Raw genomic sequence first — 17480 nt, forward strand, 5'->3', positions numbered from 1 at the left:
TAACAACAAGATCCACAAGTAGATAACACACAGAATGAGAGGTTCCCGAGCACTCAGCTCTAAATGGGGTATCTTTATCAAACCCCTCCCCTCAAGGCTCAAGGATCTATGCAGAAGAGGCAGAGGTGGTGGATAACACCAAGGTAACAGGGTCTTCCAAACTGATAAGCATCTGAACTCAGAGACTAAACAGCATGCACAAGACCCGCACAGGTTCAAACTACACAAAATCCCAGCACTGAGAAGGGGAAGTGGACACAAAATTCCACCCTAACCAAGAATCTATTTGCAACTGATATCTGCTAGGAAAGGGAAAACCATCTTTCTCCAGTGCAGTATAACTGGGTATATTTCCATACTCAGAGTACCCCCAATGTCCAGGAGTAGTTGGAAAACACAAAACAAACTCCATGGGTTTTTTTTGTTGGCTTTTTGCTTTGTTTGGATACTTTGTCATAACTGATTATTTTTTATAGTTTGTTTTGACTTTCTAGCTTTTGTGAAGTGGTCAGGTTGGTGTTTTTCCTGTTGTTTTTCATTTGTTTATTTGCTTGTTGTTTTCTTTTGAGAGAGAGAACATGAAGCTGGATGGGCAGGGAACTTGGGGGATCTGGGAGGAGCAGGAGGAAAAGAGGAAAAGCAAAGCAAACCGACACATGAGCCCCTAATGAGTGACCACAGCACTGCAGCAGACTTGTCTAAGGAAGGAGATGGGGTTGTGATTGCGCCTCTCTAGACCCAGCTCCTGATTATAGAAAACAGCAGATAGAAGAGTAAGCTAAACTGCACCATAAATATGTGCTCAACAAAACTGAGAGCAGCAAAAGTATGATGCAGCCCACGGGATACAATAGAAAAGGAAAAGAGGAGCTAGGGACAGCAATACACATCTACAATCCAGACACTTGAGAAGGAAGATGGAGAATTCAAAGGTAGCCCATGCTACAAAGAATAACAGTTTCAAAAAACAAACCAAACAACAAAAACAATTAAGAGACACTCTCCCAGATTTTTAAAATTTTCTAACACAGGACAAAATTAAACTCTATTGGGTACAGATGCATTCTTGGGGAATAAAACAACTGAAAAACAAAACTTCGGGAGACGATTCTGACAGAAGTGGCAGCACGGCTTCTTTTGGAGGACAAAAGGTGGCTACAACTGAAACAGCACAGGGAGGACTTCAAAGTAGCAAGTGAAAATCACTTCTTAGCGTGGTGAAAGTCACTAAGGTGCTCACTTCACACTAACTCATTGTATGATTTGTCTGTTGTGAGTGCTTTTCTGTATCTGTTTTGTGTTATAATACAGGATGGTTTTACAATTAACATTTCTTTCATACAAATGTCTAGTTGCTATAAACACATCTGATTTTCTCTTATGTTCCCCTTTCAAAATCCAAATACGATTCCTGCAATGACATTCTGAAAACTCTTTCTCTTTTAGTTTTCGTTTATCCACAGAAGATCCCAGATCACTTTACTAAAATATTTCTCTAATCCTAGATGTTTTAGACTATAATCCCTCAGTGTTGCCTGTCTCTTGTCTCCTGTTTTTAGATTCAAAGGTTGTGATCAGATTCAGGTTCACTGGCTTAGCAAAATTACATTTTCCAGACTGCGTAGGATAACAGCATCTGGCTGTCACTTTCCTGAAACAATATTCTTTTCATTTCTCACATGAAAACCAGTGTAAATCATTTCTTAAAAATTTTCATACCCAAGTCCAACCCCAGTGCAAGAAAAATAAAAACAAATATACTGTGACTGGTAAAAAGATGTGGCTCAGCAGTAGAATTTATTTATTTGCCTGGCGTGTCCAAGACCCTGCTCTATCCCCAAACCAGGGACAGAGGCAAACATTTGTGACGAAAAGACTTTAGTGATTTAAAAACATCAGCTTTGTTCATTATTTAAAAGCTAACCATAAATCCAAGAAAATATCAGGCAAAGAAAGTGGTAACTATAAATCAATCCCAAGAGAACTACAATCAACTGAATCACCATGTCACAAAGCCTATAAAATGCTGTCTTCTAGATACAATGATGTTTTGTTACCTGCTGGAAGGCTTGAACTGAGGCTGAGTAGGAACGAAGAGAGAGACAAAATTTCAACAAATTCTGCTGCAAAGGTGACAGAAATTGAAACGCAGCTTCCAATATCGCATTATAATAGGAATGATCAGTGTCTGTCAAAAAAGCACATTAACCAGAACAATTGCATGACTGTAGGTAACCAAATATAGACAGTTCACAAAGCACAAGACAAACACAGATGATGAACTGTTCCCACCTGAACTTCTGTCAAGTGACTAAAATTACCAGAGGTCCACAATACAAATGGACACTCCTCTCCTTCCTCTAAGCCATTCTGCTTGCCTGGACTGCTACTTTTCTACTCTTCAGATGGCTTGCTCCTGGAGGAATTCAGCTACGAAATCATTCACTCAGTAAAGTTAAATTTACACTACGCTTCTAGAGAACAGTTGCATCACTGCTGAGGTCCAAGAAGATCTGTCTACCACATCACTTCCTGAAGTACTGACTCACTGACTCTGGGCACCCACAGACAGAGGCAATGGCGTCTATCTTTGTACTCTCAGATCCTAGATGTGCTCTCTACTAAAATAACTAATAAAGCACTAAGGAATGCAACAAAATATTAAAGGATATTGATAGTATCATAAAATGTGATGGTAAGTATTTAAACAAAAAAGCTAGCTAGGCAAAATTATTTAGAAGGAAAAGACATCTGTGTGCTAGCATCAATAACCCCTCCAGTAAAGGAAAAGCAAAAGTACAAAACTTGTTACATAGCAAGCAGTCGGTTTTTGCCAGACTGTGATATGTGTGTGTGCTGTCAAAAAACAAAACAAAAAAATCACTACCAAATAAATGTTAAATGGCTTTTAAAAGCAAGCACAAAAATACAAGAAACAGAGACAAGAAGGAATATCCAACTTTTTATTTAGCTTTGACTACAGTATGAGTTCCAGGAGTTATTCAAAAAATAAAATCTTCAATAGAAAAAATATTAACTTTGGCATGTGTGAGTGTGGTGTACACAGATGTATGTGCATGAACACACTTGTGTCAAATGGACATGAACATGCCTACATGTGTATGTAGCCCCAAAATTTATAGCAAACGTCTTCCTTGATCTCTCTCACTGAGCCCGGAGCTTGCCGACTGCAGCTAACCTACCAGCCAGCTTAGTCCAGGCACACCCTTTCTCTGCCTGGTGACTAGCACATCTGCCTAGCTTGTGTATGGTTCTTGGATCTGACACTGGTCCTCCTGCTTGCACATTAAGTGCTTTATCCACTGAGTTATTTCCCTTATTTAGCTTTGACTACAATATTTACATTTTTAAAAGCAGAATATAAAAGATTCCATATCACATTAGCATTATCTTACATGGAAAAAAACAGAAAGTAATAACTCAAATGGTCCCAGAAATTAATAATGTCAATCTTTAGATGGCAGAACTATGAATAATATTTAGCATGCTTTAATAATCACTTCTAAGAATTTACATCCCTGTAATATTAACCAAGAACATGTATCATTTTTATTGAAATTTCATTTTAAATGTTAAGACTTGAAGTTTTAGCTAAAACCCTTATTAATAAATTCATTACATGAAATCATAAAATTCTTTAAGATTTATCTTATTATTTTTAATTATGTGTTTGTTTGTGTGTTGGTACATACACATGACTGCCCTCAGAGCCAGAAGCATCAGATCCCCTTGGAGCTGGAGCTACAGGCAGTTGTGAACTGCTGGATATGGGAGCTGGGAATCAAACTCATCTGGGAATCAAAGTCATCTGAAAATCATCCACACTCTTAATCACTGAGCCATGTCTCCAATTCTGTGAGATAATTTGTTATAAACAATTCTACTTCACTCTAACTCACATGACTAAAACTTATAGATGGTTGATCAAAATCTGCACGCATTTCCATCACAAGATTCAGATGACTATTAAAATGCTATTTTAACAAAAGTTTAAAAGTAACTGAATACATTTAACTTAACAATAGTCGTTTCCAACCAATACTACAATACCAATAGTAGTATTCCAACTACGCCAGTAATAATTGACACTTGTCTAAGCTTAATGTTCAACATTTTAATGACCGTCATATGTCACTGAGGGAGGATATGGCCATAGCAATACACTATTGGGTGACTTTGTCCCTGTGTAAATCAATAAAATACACAAATAAGACAAATAAGGTCACTCACTGGGTGACATTCTATGACACCACTCTCATGCATGTGGTTCATCCCTGTCCAGAACATCACTATACTTCCCTATTAGCATCTTTGACTAGCAATGCCTGCAACCTATATTACATCCTTTATGTTAGAAAATGTTCATCCATAAACTAAAACTGAGCGATACATAAACTAAAACTGAGTGGTACAAGATACAACTTTAAAAAAAAGATTTATATTTATATATGTGTGTGTGTATATATATTAATATAATATATATATATATATATATATATAAAATATACAGTGTTCTGTCTACATGTATCCCTGCATACCAGAAGAGGGCACCAGATCTCATAACAGATAGTTGTGAGCCACCATGTGGTTGCTGGGAATTGAACTCAGGACCTCTGGAAGAGCTCTTAACCGCTAAGCCATCTCTCCAGACCTACAAGATATATCTTAATTTGACATCTTGACAGTCAAGTATTCAGTGATTAGCAAGCACAGTCAGCAGGCACAATGGAAAACATACTAGGTAGCACTAAGTTAATGATAACACACTTAACACAAAGAGATCAGTTGTGTAGTTAGTTCATAACAAAAAGAAGAGAGAATGAATCAGATAAAGTTAATACTAAATGATCTAAAATAAAATGCACTTTTGCTAAGTAGTGCCAAAGCACATTAACAAAAGAGCACAACAGAGCAAAAGCAATGGGAAGAAAGGCATTATTTGCAGTCAAAGTTACAAACTGCATACACACAAAAATAATGATTTGTGGTTACACACAGTGATGTCTGCCAACAGCCCCAATTATTCAAGAGGCTGAACCAGTGGGACTGTTTTAATCAGCCTGGTCACAAAGTAAGACGTCATTTCTTGAAAAGGGAAATAAAAATGTATTGGTCTAAGTCAGTAGGGGTTTGGGAATAGCTCAGTGGCATAGTATAAGTTTCCCATGCACTGGGTTCAACCTTTCTACCATGACAACTCTAGTCAGTAAAGAAAATAATATTTTCCATTAACTGCCATGTTACATATACTATACAAAGGAGACCATTTTTTTCTAACATTTTCCCAGAACACAAAGTCAAACAAATATTTGCTTCAATTTTACCGTGATGATCAGATGATCCAATATTTTGACTGGCTTCTATAAAACTCCAAAATTTTTCTTGACTGTCTTCTGCTAAGAACTCACTGGGAGAAAAGTGGGAGATATCAGCAATGAGACAATAAAATCTTCCATCACAAGCTATATTACTAGGGAGAATAAAAAGGGATTTACATTTCCAAATGCCTGTAGTTTGGTTTTTATTTTATTTATATATATACATATATATTCAAACATATGTATATATTATACATCTTTATGTAAAATGTATATTATCTTAATGAAAAGTAAGCTTTATTATTTCATATTAGCTATTAATAACAGTTTAATAACTTGTTCACTCGGTTATTTCTTTAAAAACCTAGAACAATAAAAATGTTATAATAGGGAAGCCCTAATATATAAATGACTTATGAAACCCATTAGCAGAACTCATCAGCAGTGAAAGCAGAATTAGGAAATGGCCATTCTAGTGATAGTTCTGCCCACTTCCTTTCTGAAAGATCTTACAAAGAGCAAAGATGTTTAGCTTAAGGTTCTCCCACAGTAAACATGAATCCTAAAAATTTTCTTGAATAAAGGCATATCTTTTAACATCTAAAAAACCAAATTTTCAAGATCACCTATTTTCTTAGCTTAAAATTAGTACACATCTAACAAATCAAATCTAAGAACTAACATCCCTTTCAGTTTTACACTATTATCCTAAAGTAATAGTCTTTCTGAATTTCCTTCACTCAAGTCTAAAGCTCCTGAAACAAAATGCATTTAATGGTCAAATAAATGATTCATGTAAACTGCTGATCATCACTTGAAGCTAAGTGCTAGTGTGGTAGTTATCTCTCGCTGTCTTAAAGCAAACCACAGAGCTAGATCTCAGCTTACCTAGCCAAAGGAAGACTTGCCCATTACTTGCCAACACTGGGGTGTACAACTCTCACTCTACTCCACAGCTAAACACAGAGATAGGGGAAAATAAGAAACAATTTCGGGTAATGCAGCTTCTCTAAAAACAGGCTTCAAAAATTACCCACTATTATTAATGTAGTAGATTTAGTGCCTCCATGAGTCTTGTTTTTCTAGGCTGTCTAGCAACTAATATAAACGCTAGCCAGACTCACCTTAGAATAGCTTACACTCTACAGAAACAGGGGCTAGGATGGCAGGCTATGCAAATGAACACATCCATGAACTCAAGGGAAGATGACATACTCACCAGTGGTAGAAAAAAAACAAGGACTCACTCGGGCTAAAGATACTTTTCACATAATCATAAACAATTTTCATGACACTTATTTTTATCCTATTCAGAGATCTAAGATTGTAGTAGTCATAAGAAAACAACTAAATCCATTGAAATAATCCAGCAGAAAAGAGAATAATAGAAGACATTATTCAAGGAACACTGCTATCTTTTGTGAGGTATAACTAACTTGGCTTTTTAGATGTTCTCTTAGGCTTTTTAGCTTTGTGTTCCTATGCCAGTGAGTAAGGTACCTGTGGATCTGCTATAAAGCATTTCAGCTAGGGAAGAGGGTGACATCAGTTACTGCACTCAAACTGGTCTTTCTGCTCTTTGGTGCTGGATGTGTAACTTAGGGTCTCCAACAATCTGGAGAAGCACCTACTTACAGCCCCAATCATTGTTAAAATGAGTCATGTATACAGAAATATACCATTTTTTCATTGATAAATACTTTTTAAAAGTCATAATACAAAGTTCATCTCCAGAACAAAACTTAAAATCAGCTAAATGTGTAACAGATAGTACAAATGTGGCAGCCATATTCTACATCTCTAGCATTACTGTGGCGATCAGCTAAGTCTTACACAGGACTAGACAAATAAGAAAGAAATTCTCAGTCTGTCGTCTGACAATGCACTTGGCATACTCACTCAAGTGTAAGTCCCCACAGCCACCCTCGATTACAACCACTTTCCAAATTAGGAAGCTGCTATGAACTTGCTAAAGTTTTTCATCTATGAAAAAAAATAAAAAAGGAGCTAGCTGGGCTTGGTGGCTCATGCCTATAATCCCAATAATTACTATTGGGAGGCAGAGGCAGGAGGATCACAAGTTAGAGGTTAGCCTAATCTCTACATAGCAAGACTCTGTGTGTGTGTGTGTGCCTTATACACAAAGTGAGTGTGCACGTGTCTCCCTACAAGCAACCCGATTTTCCTCCAGAATCTACAAATCTGGTGGTAATCTTGTTTCCTTAGTCTAGAAGTTAATATTTAAAGTCAAGTAGATTTGATTTATAACTATCATTCCATATCCCTTGGTCATTTTAATATCTACTTCTATTAGTAACTATAGCTGCTCAAAACATTCAAGACTTACTTGAGTTAAATAAATATATATATCTAAATTATAGACATAGATTTACACATATTACTTCATGAGCAATCACAAAGCTAAAAATCCCTTCATAATCATCAAGCACAATCTAAAAATATACACAGGAATGTTTTCAGTCCCTTAGGGCTAGATGCAGGGAAAACAAGGTCTGTAATAGCTACGTGCTCTGGTACACAGAGCTCTTTACCCTCATCCACAGAGACAGTGCTGAAATTCATCATCATAGACAGGAGGGAAGAATGGTGGCCTCAGCTAGCTCCAGAACAGTGGTTCTCAACCTTCCTAATGCTGTGACCCTTTAATACAGTTCCTCAGGTTGTAGAGACCTCCAACCATAAAATTATTTTCACTGCCACAGTTTTGTTACTGTTATGAATTGTAACATAAATAACTGTTCCAATGGTCACTCGATCCCCTCCCCTGAAGAGAATGAGGTTAAGAACCACTGCCCTAGAGATAACTGCAGAGTGATACAAATACAAACAAATAGGTTTCTTTTGGAGTTGCCTACAAGGCCTATTATGTTGACTACCTGTTAGCAAACACCTACTGGAGAAGAGACTAAAAGTTAACAACTCAAAGTGGCAAACTGTCAGAGACAATTTGAAACAGTGAGATGTTTGTGATGAGGAAGTTAATGATGCAAACATCATAGCCTATACACTCAACTGTGATCAAAGAAAGGGAACAAAGATTGAGGAATTAGAGCTGACAGTATTAGACATGCTTTCTCAACTCCATGGGTATGTACCACAAAAATCTTCTAGGGATTGGAGATGCAACTCCAGTGTTAAGAGTGCTTGCCTAGTATGCATGAAATCCTGGGTTCATTATCCCAATATCGTACAAACTAGGCACAACAGCACATGGCTATAATCCAACAATGAGTAGGTGGAAGCAAGACCAGAAGTTCAAGGTCATCCTTGGCTACACAGTAAGTGTGAGGCAAGTCCCGGATACATGAGACCCTGTCTTTAAAACAAAACAACAAAAATGATTATTTAAAAAAATAATTTATTGTATATTTTATCACCTTTAGACTTAATTATTTTATATAATTAAAGTATGCCCTGATTGTTTATGATACAGAATCATTATGTAGCCCAGTATGACCTCAAATACACATGGAGGGGACCTTAACCCCTCCATGTACTGGATTTACATGTAAATGCCATCATGCTTTGGATATGATGGTTTCTGAGGAGGTAGGGGCGGCATTGAGGACTGAACCTAGTTCACGCCTGGGGAGCAATCGTTCTAACACTGAGTTATATGCCCCATCTTTTATTGTTATTGCTGCTGGATGAAGGTGATGTTTTCAGATAGTGTCTGGATAACTTTCCACCCTTCTGTCTAGCCAGCTGGTGTTACAGATACCTCACCGTTCCCAGCTCTAAGACAACTCTTTTATATCACTGTCTCATGTATTCCAGACTGATTTTGAGATCTCTATATACCAAAGCATGAGCCTGAACTCCTGATCCTCCTGCCTCTCAAATGCTGAGATTACAGACATGTGCTCCTCACCCTAACAGTTTATGTAGTGCCAAGGACCAATACAGTGACACAGGGAATACTATGTCGTACCAAAAATAAATAAATAAATAAATAAATAAATAAATAAATGTGTATAGATGTTAATACAAATTAGTAAGATCTAACTTGCTACAAAAATAAGTAAAAATAATAAGAAGAACCTCCAAATTTAAGGAAGTACCCAGATTTGGGAGACTCCAATGTAGAACAGAAACATCTTAAAACAAGTAAACCCAAACTGGGTGGTGGTGGTGCACACCTTTAATCCTAGCACTCAGGAGGCAGAGGCAGGAGGATCTCTGTAGTTCAACCCAACCTGGTCTACAAGAGCTAGTTTCCAGGACAGGCTCTAAAGCGACAGAGAAACCCTGTCTCAAAGAAAACAACAACAATAAGTAAACCCGTGGCTTCTGCAGCTCCTTCCTCCTCCTCCATCCCCTATTCTCTTACCCTAGAATTTTGTTCTTATGAGCAGTGTTCCTAGACCTGCCTGTGGCTCAGTCCTGTGCAGCTGCAGAGTCTGTGTCCTCAGAGCCCTTAAACTGTACAGAGTACAGTGGGTGTTGTAAGAGATACTTAACATGTGCAAATGAAAAGTACAAGCTCACTACTGCGTATTCATTTACTACCAGACCCCAAGTTTATAATATTCCAGTATACAGAAGAGAATATCTTCTTACCTGGCTTCCAATAGCAGTGGAGGAGAAAACCACTTTGTGGTCAGAGAGGTTGTAATGGCTTTGGAACTGGCCTCTGCTAAGGAAAACAGGCACAGTGAAGCCAGTGCAATTATAAGTCCCATGTTGTAACAAAGCGCTACAAAGGGAAAAAGAAGAGAAAGTAATGTTAAAATTTCACAAGGAAACACAAAACAACACAATACTTAGGGACACAAAGTAAGAATGAAGGTACATGAAGCACAATCAATAAAAACTAGAAGACAATAAAAATTGGGGTTCAACCTGAAGATCCAAAAAGCAAAACAGTCAGTCACTGGCTCTTACCCCGACCTCAGTCTGAAATGGCGATCCTGCCTCCTGGAATCTCAGAATGAGACTGTGTCTGAGAGCTGTCTTCCCCCAACTTACATTCCTCTCTAGGGCTGGGATTAAAGGCAGACACCACCTAATTTCTATGGCAACTAGTGTGGTTACTGGGATTAAGGGTGCGTGTCACTGTGGCTACTGAGATTAAAGGTGTGTGTTAGCATAACCTGGTCTGTAAGGCTGGCCACTGGGATTGTTTTACTCTCAGATCTTCAGGCAGTCTTTACTTATTAAAATACAATTGAAATGCCACTACAGGTATAGAAATCAAATGCTTCTGAAACAGACAGCACTTAACACCTTGATGGTCCAAAAGACAATGCTGAGTACCTGGAACAAGGAGAGCTAAGAAGTGAAAGTTGGCAACAATCTTTCCTACAAGGGTGCCAGTTCCATTCCTGAAGGGTGATAACATACAGAAGTCACACTTCATAAAATATGCAACTTCATAAAGTATGAGGACAAACAAAGCTAAGACAGAAGAAATATGAATGACCAGTAGTGCTATGGACTGAATCCTAATCTACAAAAAAAGGGTTGGGGAATGTTGCAATCATAATTCCTCTGCCTCAGAATAGAAACTGACTTGGAGACAAGGTGATAAAATTCTGGTCATTAGGACAGTCATTAGTACAGTAATCCAGTGAGACCAGAGTTAAGGAAGGAAGAGGGATAAACAGACCCAGAGAGAGGACCTGTGAGGAGAGAAGTAAGCACTGCAACTATACCAAGCAGTATCTGCGGGTCTGATGCTCCTAGGGACTGAAATAGGCAAGCAAAAGTCCCTCCTCCTTGTAGATTTGGAGGAAATATGTTGCAGCCACACTTCAACTGAGGACTTGTAGCCTAAAAACTAGAAGACAATGAAATCTACGATCGGAAGCCACCCAGTTTATGGCTCTTCATTTTGCTAGCTCTAGGAAATAATGTAGTGAGTTTCAAATGTAACGAACTCAAAGACTGGATCTACAATGGGCAAAGACTTCAGTAACGTCTCACACCATCTGCTCCCATCTATAAAGTAGGGAATCCAAGTTCCCAGGAAGCAGCACAGAGCTGCCTTACTCCCATCAGCAGCCTCTCCAAGCAAACTGACATTCTCAGAGACAGCATCCTAACCCCTGCAGAAATCGTCTTCAGGTCTTGATTGACCTCAGTTCTCATGCTAGAAACCTACCAACAGAACTTCCTTAATCAGACATACACATTCACCACCAAGCTATAGACAGGTCAGCACCCTCATTCTACAACACTTGCCTAGCACAGCGTGATGCCCATTCCACCACAGTGTCACAAGAAGAAAAGGAAAAGCCAGGTCAGGTGACTCAAGTCTATATACACCCTTAGCTACACAGGAAGCTGGGGTGAAATTAGGATTAGAGTTTAAGGTTAGCCTGAACAACATGAGATGGGCAAGATGAGATCTCTTCTAAATTGAAGAAAACAAAAATCAGCATCTAACTTTAGATGGGACACATGAGAATGAGAAGATGGAAAGTACTATACATTCTGTGCTTCTAAACGTTAGGCTCTGGCAGGCTCATCCTGGTCACACCCAGTCCTTGATACTGCTTATAAAATCTATTAATGAGATGGACATAAAGATATTGAGTGAGCCGATCAGGATCTACATTTTTACTGATACCATTTATGCTAAGAGCCTACTTGACACAATGCATAAAGACTGAAAAATAATTGAAACAAAATAAATTATAGAAATAGAAAAGTATCTTTTAGAAGCACTGCCAACTTCTCTACAAATACACAAACAAAACAACAAAACCCTGAACATTCCAGGTGTAAATAAAGGACTAAGGATGATAGGAAGGAGGATAGAGTCAGAAGACACTGGGCAGATGCAGAGGGAACAGGAGATGAACATGCCATGCTAAATAAGGACTACAGATTAACTTAAAGTGTAAGAGCTAGTTAGTAATAAGTCTGAGCTATTGGCTGAGCATTTATAATTAATATAAGTCACTGAGTTTTTATTTGGGAACTGGCGGGCAGAAGAAAAACATCTGTTTACATATGGCACCCAAACGTTTGGCAAGAATTTCCACATAAAACCTGAGTGAGGTTTTACAAAAAAAGATTCTAAATACACAAAAGAACAGAGTCAAACAGTTTTTGGTAGCAGTAGTTTCTTGGGTGGGCTGTTTGTTGGTGGTGAGCAGAGATGTAGTTCCTTTGAGACACAGCTTCCTGCTTTGTGGTGGCATGGACAGCAATTTTAAGAGGTCCTGCTACCACTTAAATGGAATTTATGAGCAGTGGGTAGCACACTACTCAGCAGTGGCATGAACTCAGAAAACTCCACAGGGTTGAGGTGGTAAACTCAGCTCCAGCTGGTACCTCTGCCATGATGCTAAGCTCTCACAGACCAGGAAGATGGGTAGAGTCAGCCTCCAAAGCTGCTGCTTTGGTCCTAGCCTCATCACTTAGCAGCATAAAGATTCATATGGTCAGAAAAAGATAAGAGATACGCAGTAAAGACAGATTCAGGCAAGGGAGAAAAACTCTAAAAAGGTTCCAGTGCATTTAACAATGGCATAGGCTTTAAAAAAAAAAAAGGAAAAGAAAGAAAATGGGTATAGAAAGTCACAGAGAGTTTAAAAAAAAGTCTTTAAGGAAACAGTAAAAGTAATATTTTAAAAAGCCAGGTAAAAATGAAAAATACACAGAGAGTCTGGATACTATATGTTATTGTGTTGTCTTTGAATTGTTTGACTGCAAAGGAAGGAGCAAAAGCTGCTAAGAGACATGTGATAATAAATGTTACTGGATTAAACCAACCTACATATTTTTAAAAAAAAGTCTTGACTTCAAAATAGAGGTTAAAAAAAAATGTTACTTTGGAAGAGAGGCTATGCTTTTGTTTCCACAGGAAATGAGAGGCTCTGGATTCATTTTGGATTAAGAAAAATCAGGTTTGATCAAGGAAGACCCCCTGAAAAATCTTCGATGGGAACAGATGGCCCAGATGATCCAACATTTTCTATTACAGTTACCTTTGAATTTTGCATCCAGAACAGCCTCCACTCCAACACGTCTGCTCCTGGCAGCACCAATCTACTTCAGAGATGATGGGCATCAAAGAAACTCTGTATGGAGTTGGTTTTCTTTATGATGAAAGCTGGCCATATGGGTCAAAAACTGTTTTTGCCTCAATTGCTGACAATTACTGTCCAAACTGGACCAGCAGGACACAAAAGAAAGTGACTGCTGAACTTTGTTAAGACAATGTGGGACAGTCCTTCAAAAATCCTGCTTCACAGAAAAGTTTGTCAGATATTCTAGTTGGATGGCTCAATGCTGCAGAGGAACCTAGGGTGACTGTCCAGGAAGCCTGATGTCCCTATCATTCGGTAACATTTCACCTTTCTGAGATCTTTATTGGAGTTGAAGACTGAATAGTTACAATTTTCCTTTGTTATAATAAAAGGTAAATTAGATGCAAAATTTGAGTCATAAGGTCTTCTCTAATTTTGCCAAAAACAGTCTAGATATTGTAATTCTTACTTGATAACTGTTTTGTTGTATATAATCTTACTATGTTAAAGCTAAAAACCTTCCTTTTTAATTAGACAAAAAAGGGGAAATATTGTGGAACAATCCTCTTGTACACTGTAAAGATTTGTCACTCAAATTGATTTAACAAAACACTGATTGGCCAGTAGCCAGGCAGGAAGTATAGACTAAAGATGATGGGAAGGAGAAGGGCAGAGTCAGGAGACACCAGCAGAGGAAGCAGGAGATGAACATGCAATGTTAATAAGGTACCACCACATGACAGAGCATAAATAAGAAATATGGGTTAATTTAAAATGTAAGTGCTAGTTAGTAATAAGTCTGAATTATTGGCTAAGCTTTTAAAATTAATATAAGCCTCTGAGTGATTATTTGGGAACTGACAAGTGAGAGAAAAACATCCATGTACACCCTTATTCACTATTAGTAAGGATATAATTAATATAATCATTCTGGAAATCAATTTGGAGATTTCCCAAAAAATTAAAAGTATAGCTACCATATAACCTAGCTACTTCACTCCTAGGTATATATCTAGAGTACTCCATACCCTGGCATAGAGATATTTGTACCCCCATGTTTACTGCTGCTTTATTCAATATAGAAAATCAGACTCAACCTAGCTGTCCATCAATAGATGGAAAATGAAAATTTTACACACACACATATGAATACTATTCAGCTGTAAAGCAAAATGTAATCACAAAGCTTTCAGGAAAATGGGTGGGCTTGGATGTATATTAACTAAGGTCACACAATCAGACAGAAAAAAAAAAACCTGCATAGCCTCCCTAACATGAATATATGTATACATGTGAACAAATGTGCATGTGAGTATATTATGACATGTAGAAAGAGAACAAGAAAGGATAAGTATTTGGGGTGAGGAAGGACTCAATGCAGGAGTGGCCAGGAGCTGTGAAAGAGGATATGAAACTCCAAATGCTTTACACACATCATGTCAACTGTAACAGAAGGGCAGTTCAGGCACCCTCTCCACTATCGCTAGAGTCTTTGCTGGGGCCATCCTTGTGGGTTCCTGGGAATTTCCCTAGCACCAGGTTTCTCTCTAATCCCATGATGGCTCCCTCAATCAAAGTATCTCTTTCATTGCTCGCCTCTCCCCCAACTCAATCACCCCCCATTCCCTCCCCTCTACCCCTTCCCTGCCCCCAATTACCCAGGAGATCTTATCTATTTCCCCTTCCTAGGACAATCCATGCGTCCCTCTTAGGATCCACCTTAAAAACATTTTTTTAAAGTAATTAAAGTCAGGTGGTGCTAATACACGCCTTTAATCCCAGTACTCAGAAGCAGAGGCAGGAGGATCTCTGAGTTCAAGGCCACACTGGTCAACAGAATGAGTTTCTGGACAGCCAGGGTTACATAGTGAAAAGTGAAACCCTGTCTCGAAAAACACACAAACAAGGTAATTCAATAAAGTAGAGCGTAACTAAGGAAGATTCTTTTATATATCTGTTCATTTTTATTTCCAAGAATTTTTTTTTAAAGATTTATTTTTTTTATGTGTATTGGTGCTTTGCCTGCCTGCCTGCCTGTGTACCATTTGTGCCTGGTGTCTGAGAAGGCCAGAAGAGGGTGTCAGAGTCCTCAGAACTGAAGTTATAGATGATTGTGAGCCACCATGTGGGTGCTGGAAATCAGAGTCGGGTCTTCTGGAAGCGCTGTCAGTGTTCTAAACAACTGGGCCATCTCTCCAGTCCCCTGAGGAAGAATCTCAACAGTGACCTCAGGCCTCCACACACTGATGAATGCACCTCCCAAACACACAAGGAAAAGCAAAACAGGAAAATGACAAGAATGTAAGGAGGATAAGAGGAGGGAAGCTGGAGGGAATGGGAAGAGGGGAGGGAGTGGGAACTGGGATTGGTATGTAAAATGAAAAAAGATAGTTTGTTTACTTTGTTTAAAAAGATAAAATAAAATAAGGATAAAAGTGAGAAGCTACATACCCAGAGGTACTCTTGCACTATTTTTAATAGTTTAAAGATTATTTCTTATTTTTACTTATATGTATATATGTGAGACTGTGCTCATTTATATACATCATGTGTGCACTGGTGCCCAAGTACCAGAGAGCATCGGATCTCCCAGAACTAACTACATTACAGGGGGCTGTAAGCTGTCTGTTGTGGGTGCAGAGGGCAGAACTCAGGTCCCCTGACAGAACAGTAAATAATCTTAATTGCTGCCATCACCGCTCCTGCTCTCCCTTGCAATATTTTATAGAGAAATGATATATCCTTGTGAAGTACAGCACCACTGGAGATGGGAACAAGATGAAAGCTATACATTATAGAGCACCTTTGCCAACCTGACCCCACGCTTGACCTCACAAGTGATACCAAAGCAAAGATGTGTCCGGAGAAACAAGCAGGTAAGAACTTCACTGAAGTTCTCACTTGTTTGAAGATGCTTTCAATTTATAAGCTCCAGTAGCATTCTGACCCTAGTGGTAAGTGTTGCTTACAAAGATGAGTATTCCGAAGACGGCAACAGAAGGAGCAATGCTGGCAGCATGATGGACAAACAGCAAACAGTCTAACAAGTTATAGGCCTAGTCTACTATCAACCATCTGGGAGCTCCCAGAGCACTTAAACCAATGCTTGCTTGATGATCCACAGAACAATATAAAAACTGTAAGTAACAGGTGTGCATGGCAAATGTTTTCACTTCTGGAAAGCAGAGCAGGATGGTGATTCATTCTTAAGATGTCACCAAATTCCTTCTTTCTCTTTCAGGACAGACCAGGCTGAGGATGACCTTGAATTCCAAATCCTACTGCCTCTCCCAAGTGCTGGGATTACAGGAAAGTACCTCCACAGGCCTAGCTACTTGCTTCAGCATTTTTAAACAGAAGAAGTGTTAGCAAACTCTTGTAAAAAAAGAGAAAAAAAGGCAAAAAAAAAAAATCTGCGAACTGCAAGTCTACCGACTGGATTTCAACATGTTCAACAGCAGGAAAGAAAAACAAGGAAGCATCCAATCCAAGTGCAAAGATATTAATTTGACAAATATACACCTAATAACCATCTGCTGTGGCTCGCATAAACTTGGTTTCAACTCCAAACAGTTACTATTCATCTGAATGAGAACAAGGAGATCCCTGCAAAGATGTTCTAACTGAAAAGTCTCCACAGCTCCATTCATTCCCACCTAAAGGTGCACTAAGACTCCTGCTACTATACAGAGTGCTGTTAACTTCCTTTAATAAAGTTTTAGGCCAGGGAGATGGCTCAATGGATAAAGGCACTTGCTACACAAGCCTGATGACCTGAGTTCAATCTCCAGACTCAATGTCCACACACTCACCATGACAAAACTCTCACTCTTACTCTGTCTGTCTCTGCCCCTCTCTCTCTCTCTCTCTCTCTCTAAAAGGAAGTTCTATCAAGATGGCTCAGTGGGTAAAGGTTCTTGTCATGCGAGTCTGGTGACCTGAGTTTGATCCCTGAAACCCACAACAGAGGTGGGTGGTGAGGACGAACTCCACAAAGTTGTCCTGCACACACAGGAACAAAAACTACATAAATAAAATAAAATTTTTAATTTAGAAAAGTTTCAGCGAAGCAAGCCAAGTGAAAAGGCTCCAATCTGCTCCAATCTGGTACAGTAGTTTTAACTAGCTCTTTAAAATGTCT

The 17480-nt window shown here is 38.7% G+C and overlaps 1 protein-coding gene across 2 annotated transcripts in view; it reads right to left on the reverse strand.

Annotated features, from left to right (window-relative positions):
• Uggt1 (UDP-glucose glycoprotein glucosyltransferase 1) overlaps positions 1-17480 on the reverse strand; it is a 128151-nt gene that overhangs the window by 109688 nt on the left and 983 nt on the right. For both annotated transcript variants that reach the window (XM_048430379.3, XM_048430378.3), the window contains exons 2-4: positions 9921-10056; positions 5346-5428; positions 2058-2188 (exon numbers count right to left, since the gene is read on the reverse strand). In XM_048430379.3, coding sequence (XP_048286336.3) covers positions 2058-2188; positions 5346-5428; positions 9921-10056 — 350 coding nt within the window. The remainder of the gene's footprint in view (positions 1-2057; positions 2189-5345; positions 5429-9920; positions 10057-17480) is intronic.

The sequence above is a fragment of the Myodes glareolus genome, chromosome 18 (assembly GCF_982192425.1).
Source record: "Myodes glareolus chromosome 18, mMyoGla1.1, whole genome shotgun sequence".
Taxonomy (NCBI): domain Eukaryota; kingdom Metazoa; phylum Chordata; class Mammalia; order Rodentia; family Cricetidae; genus Myodes; species Myodes glareolus.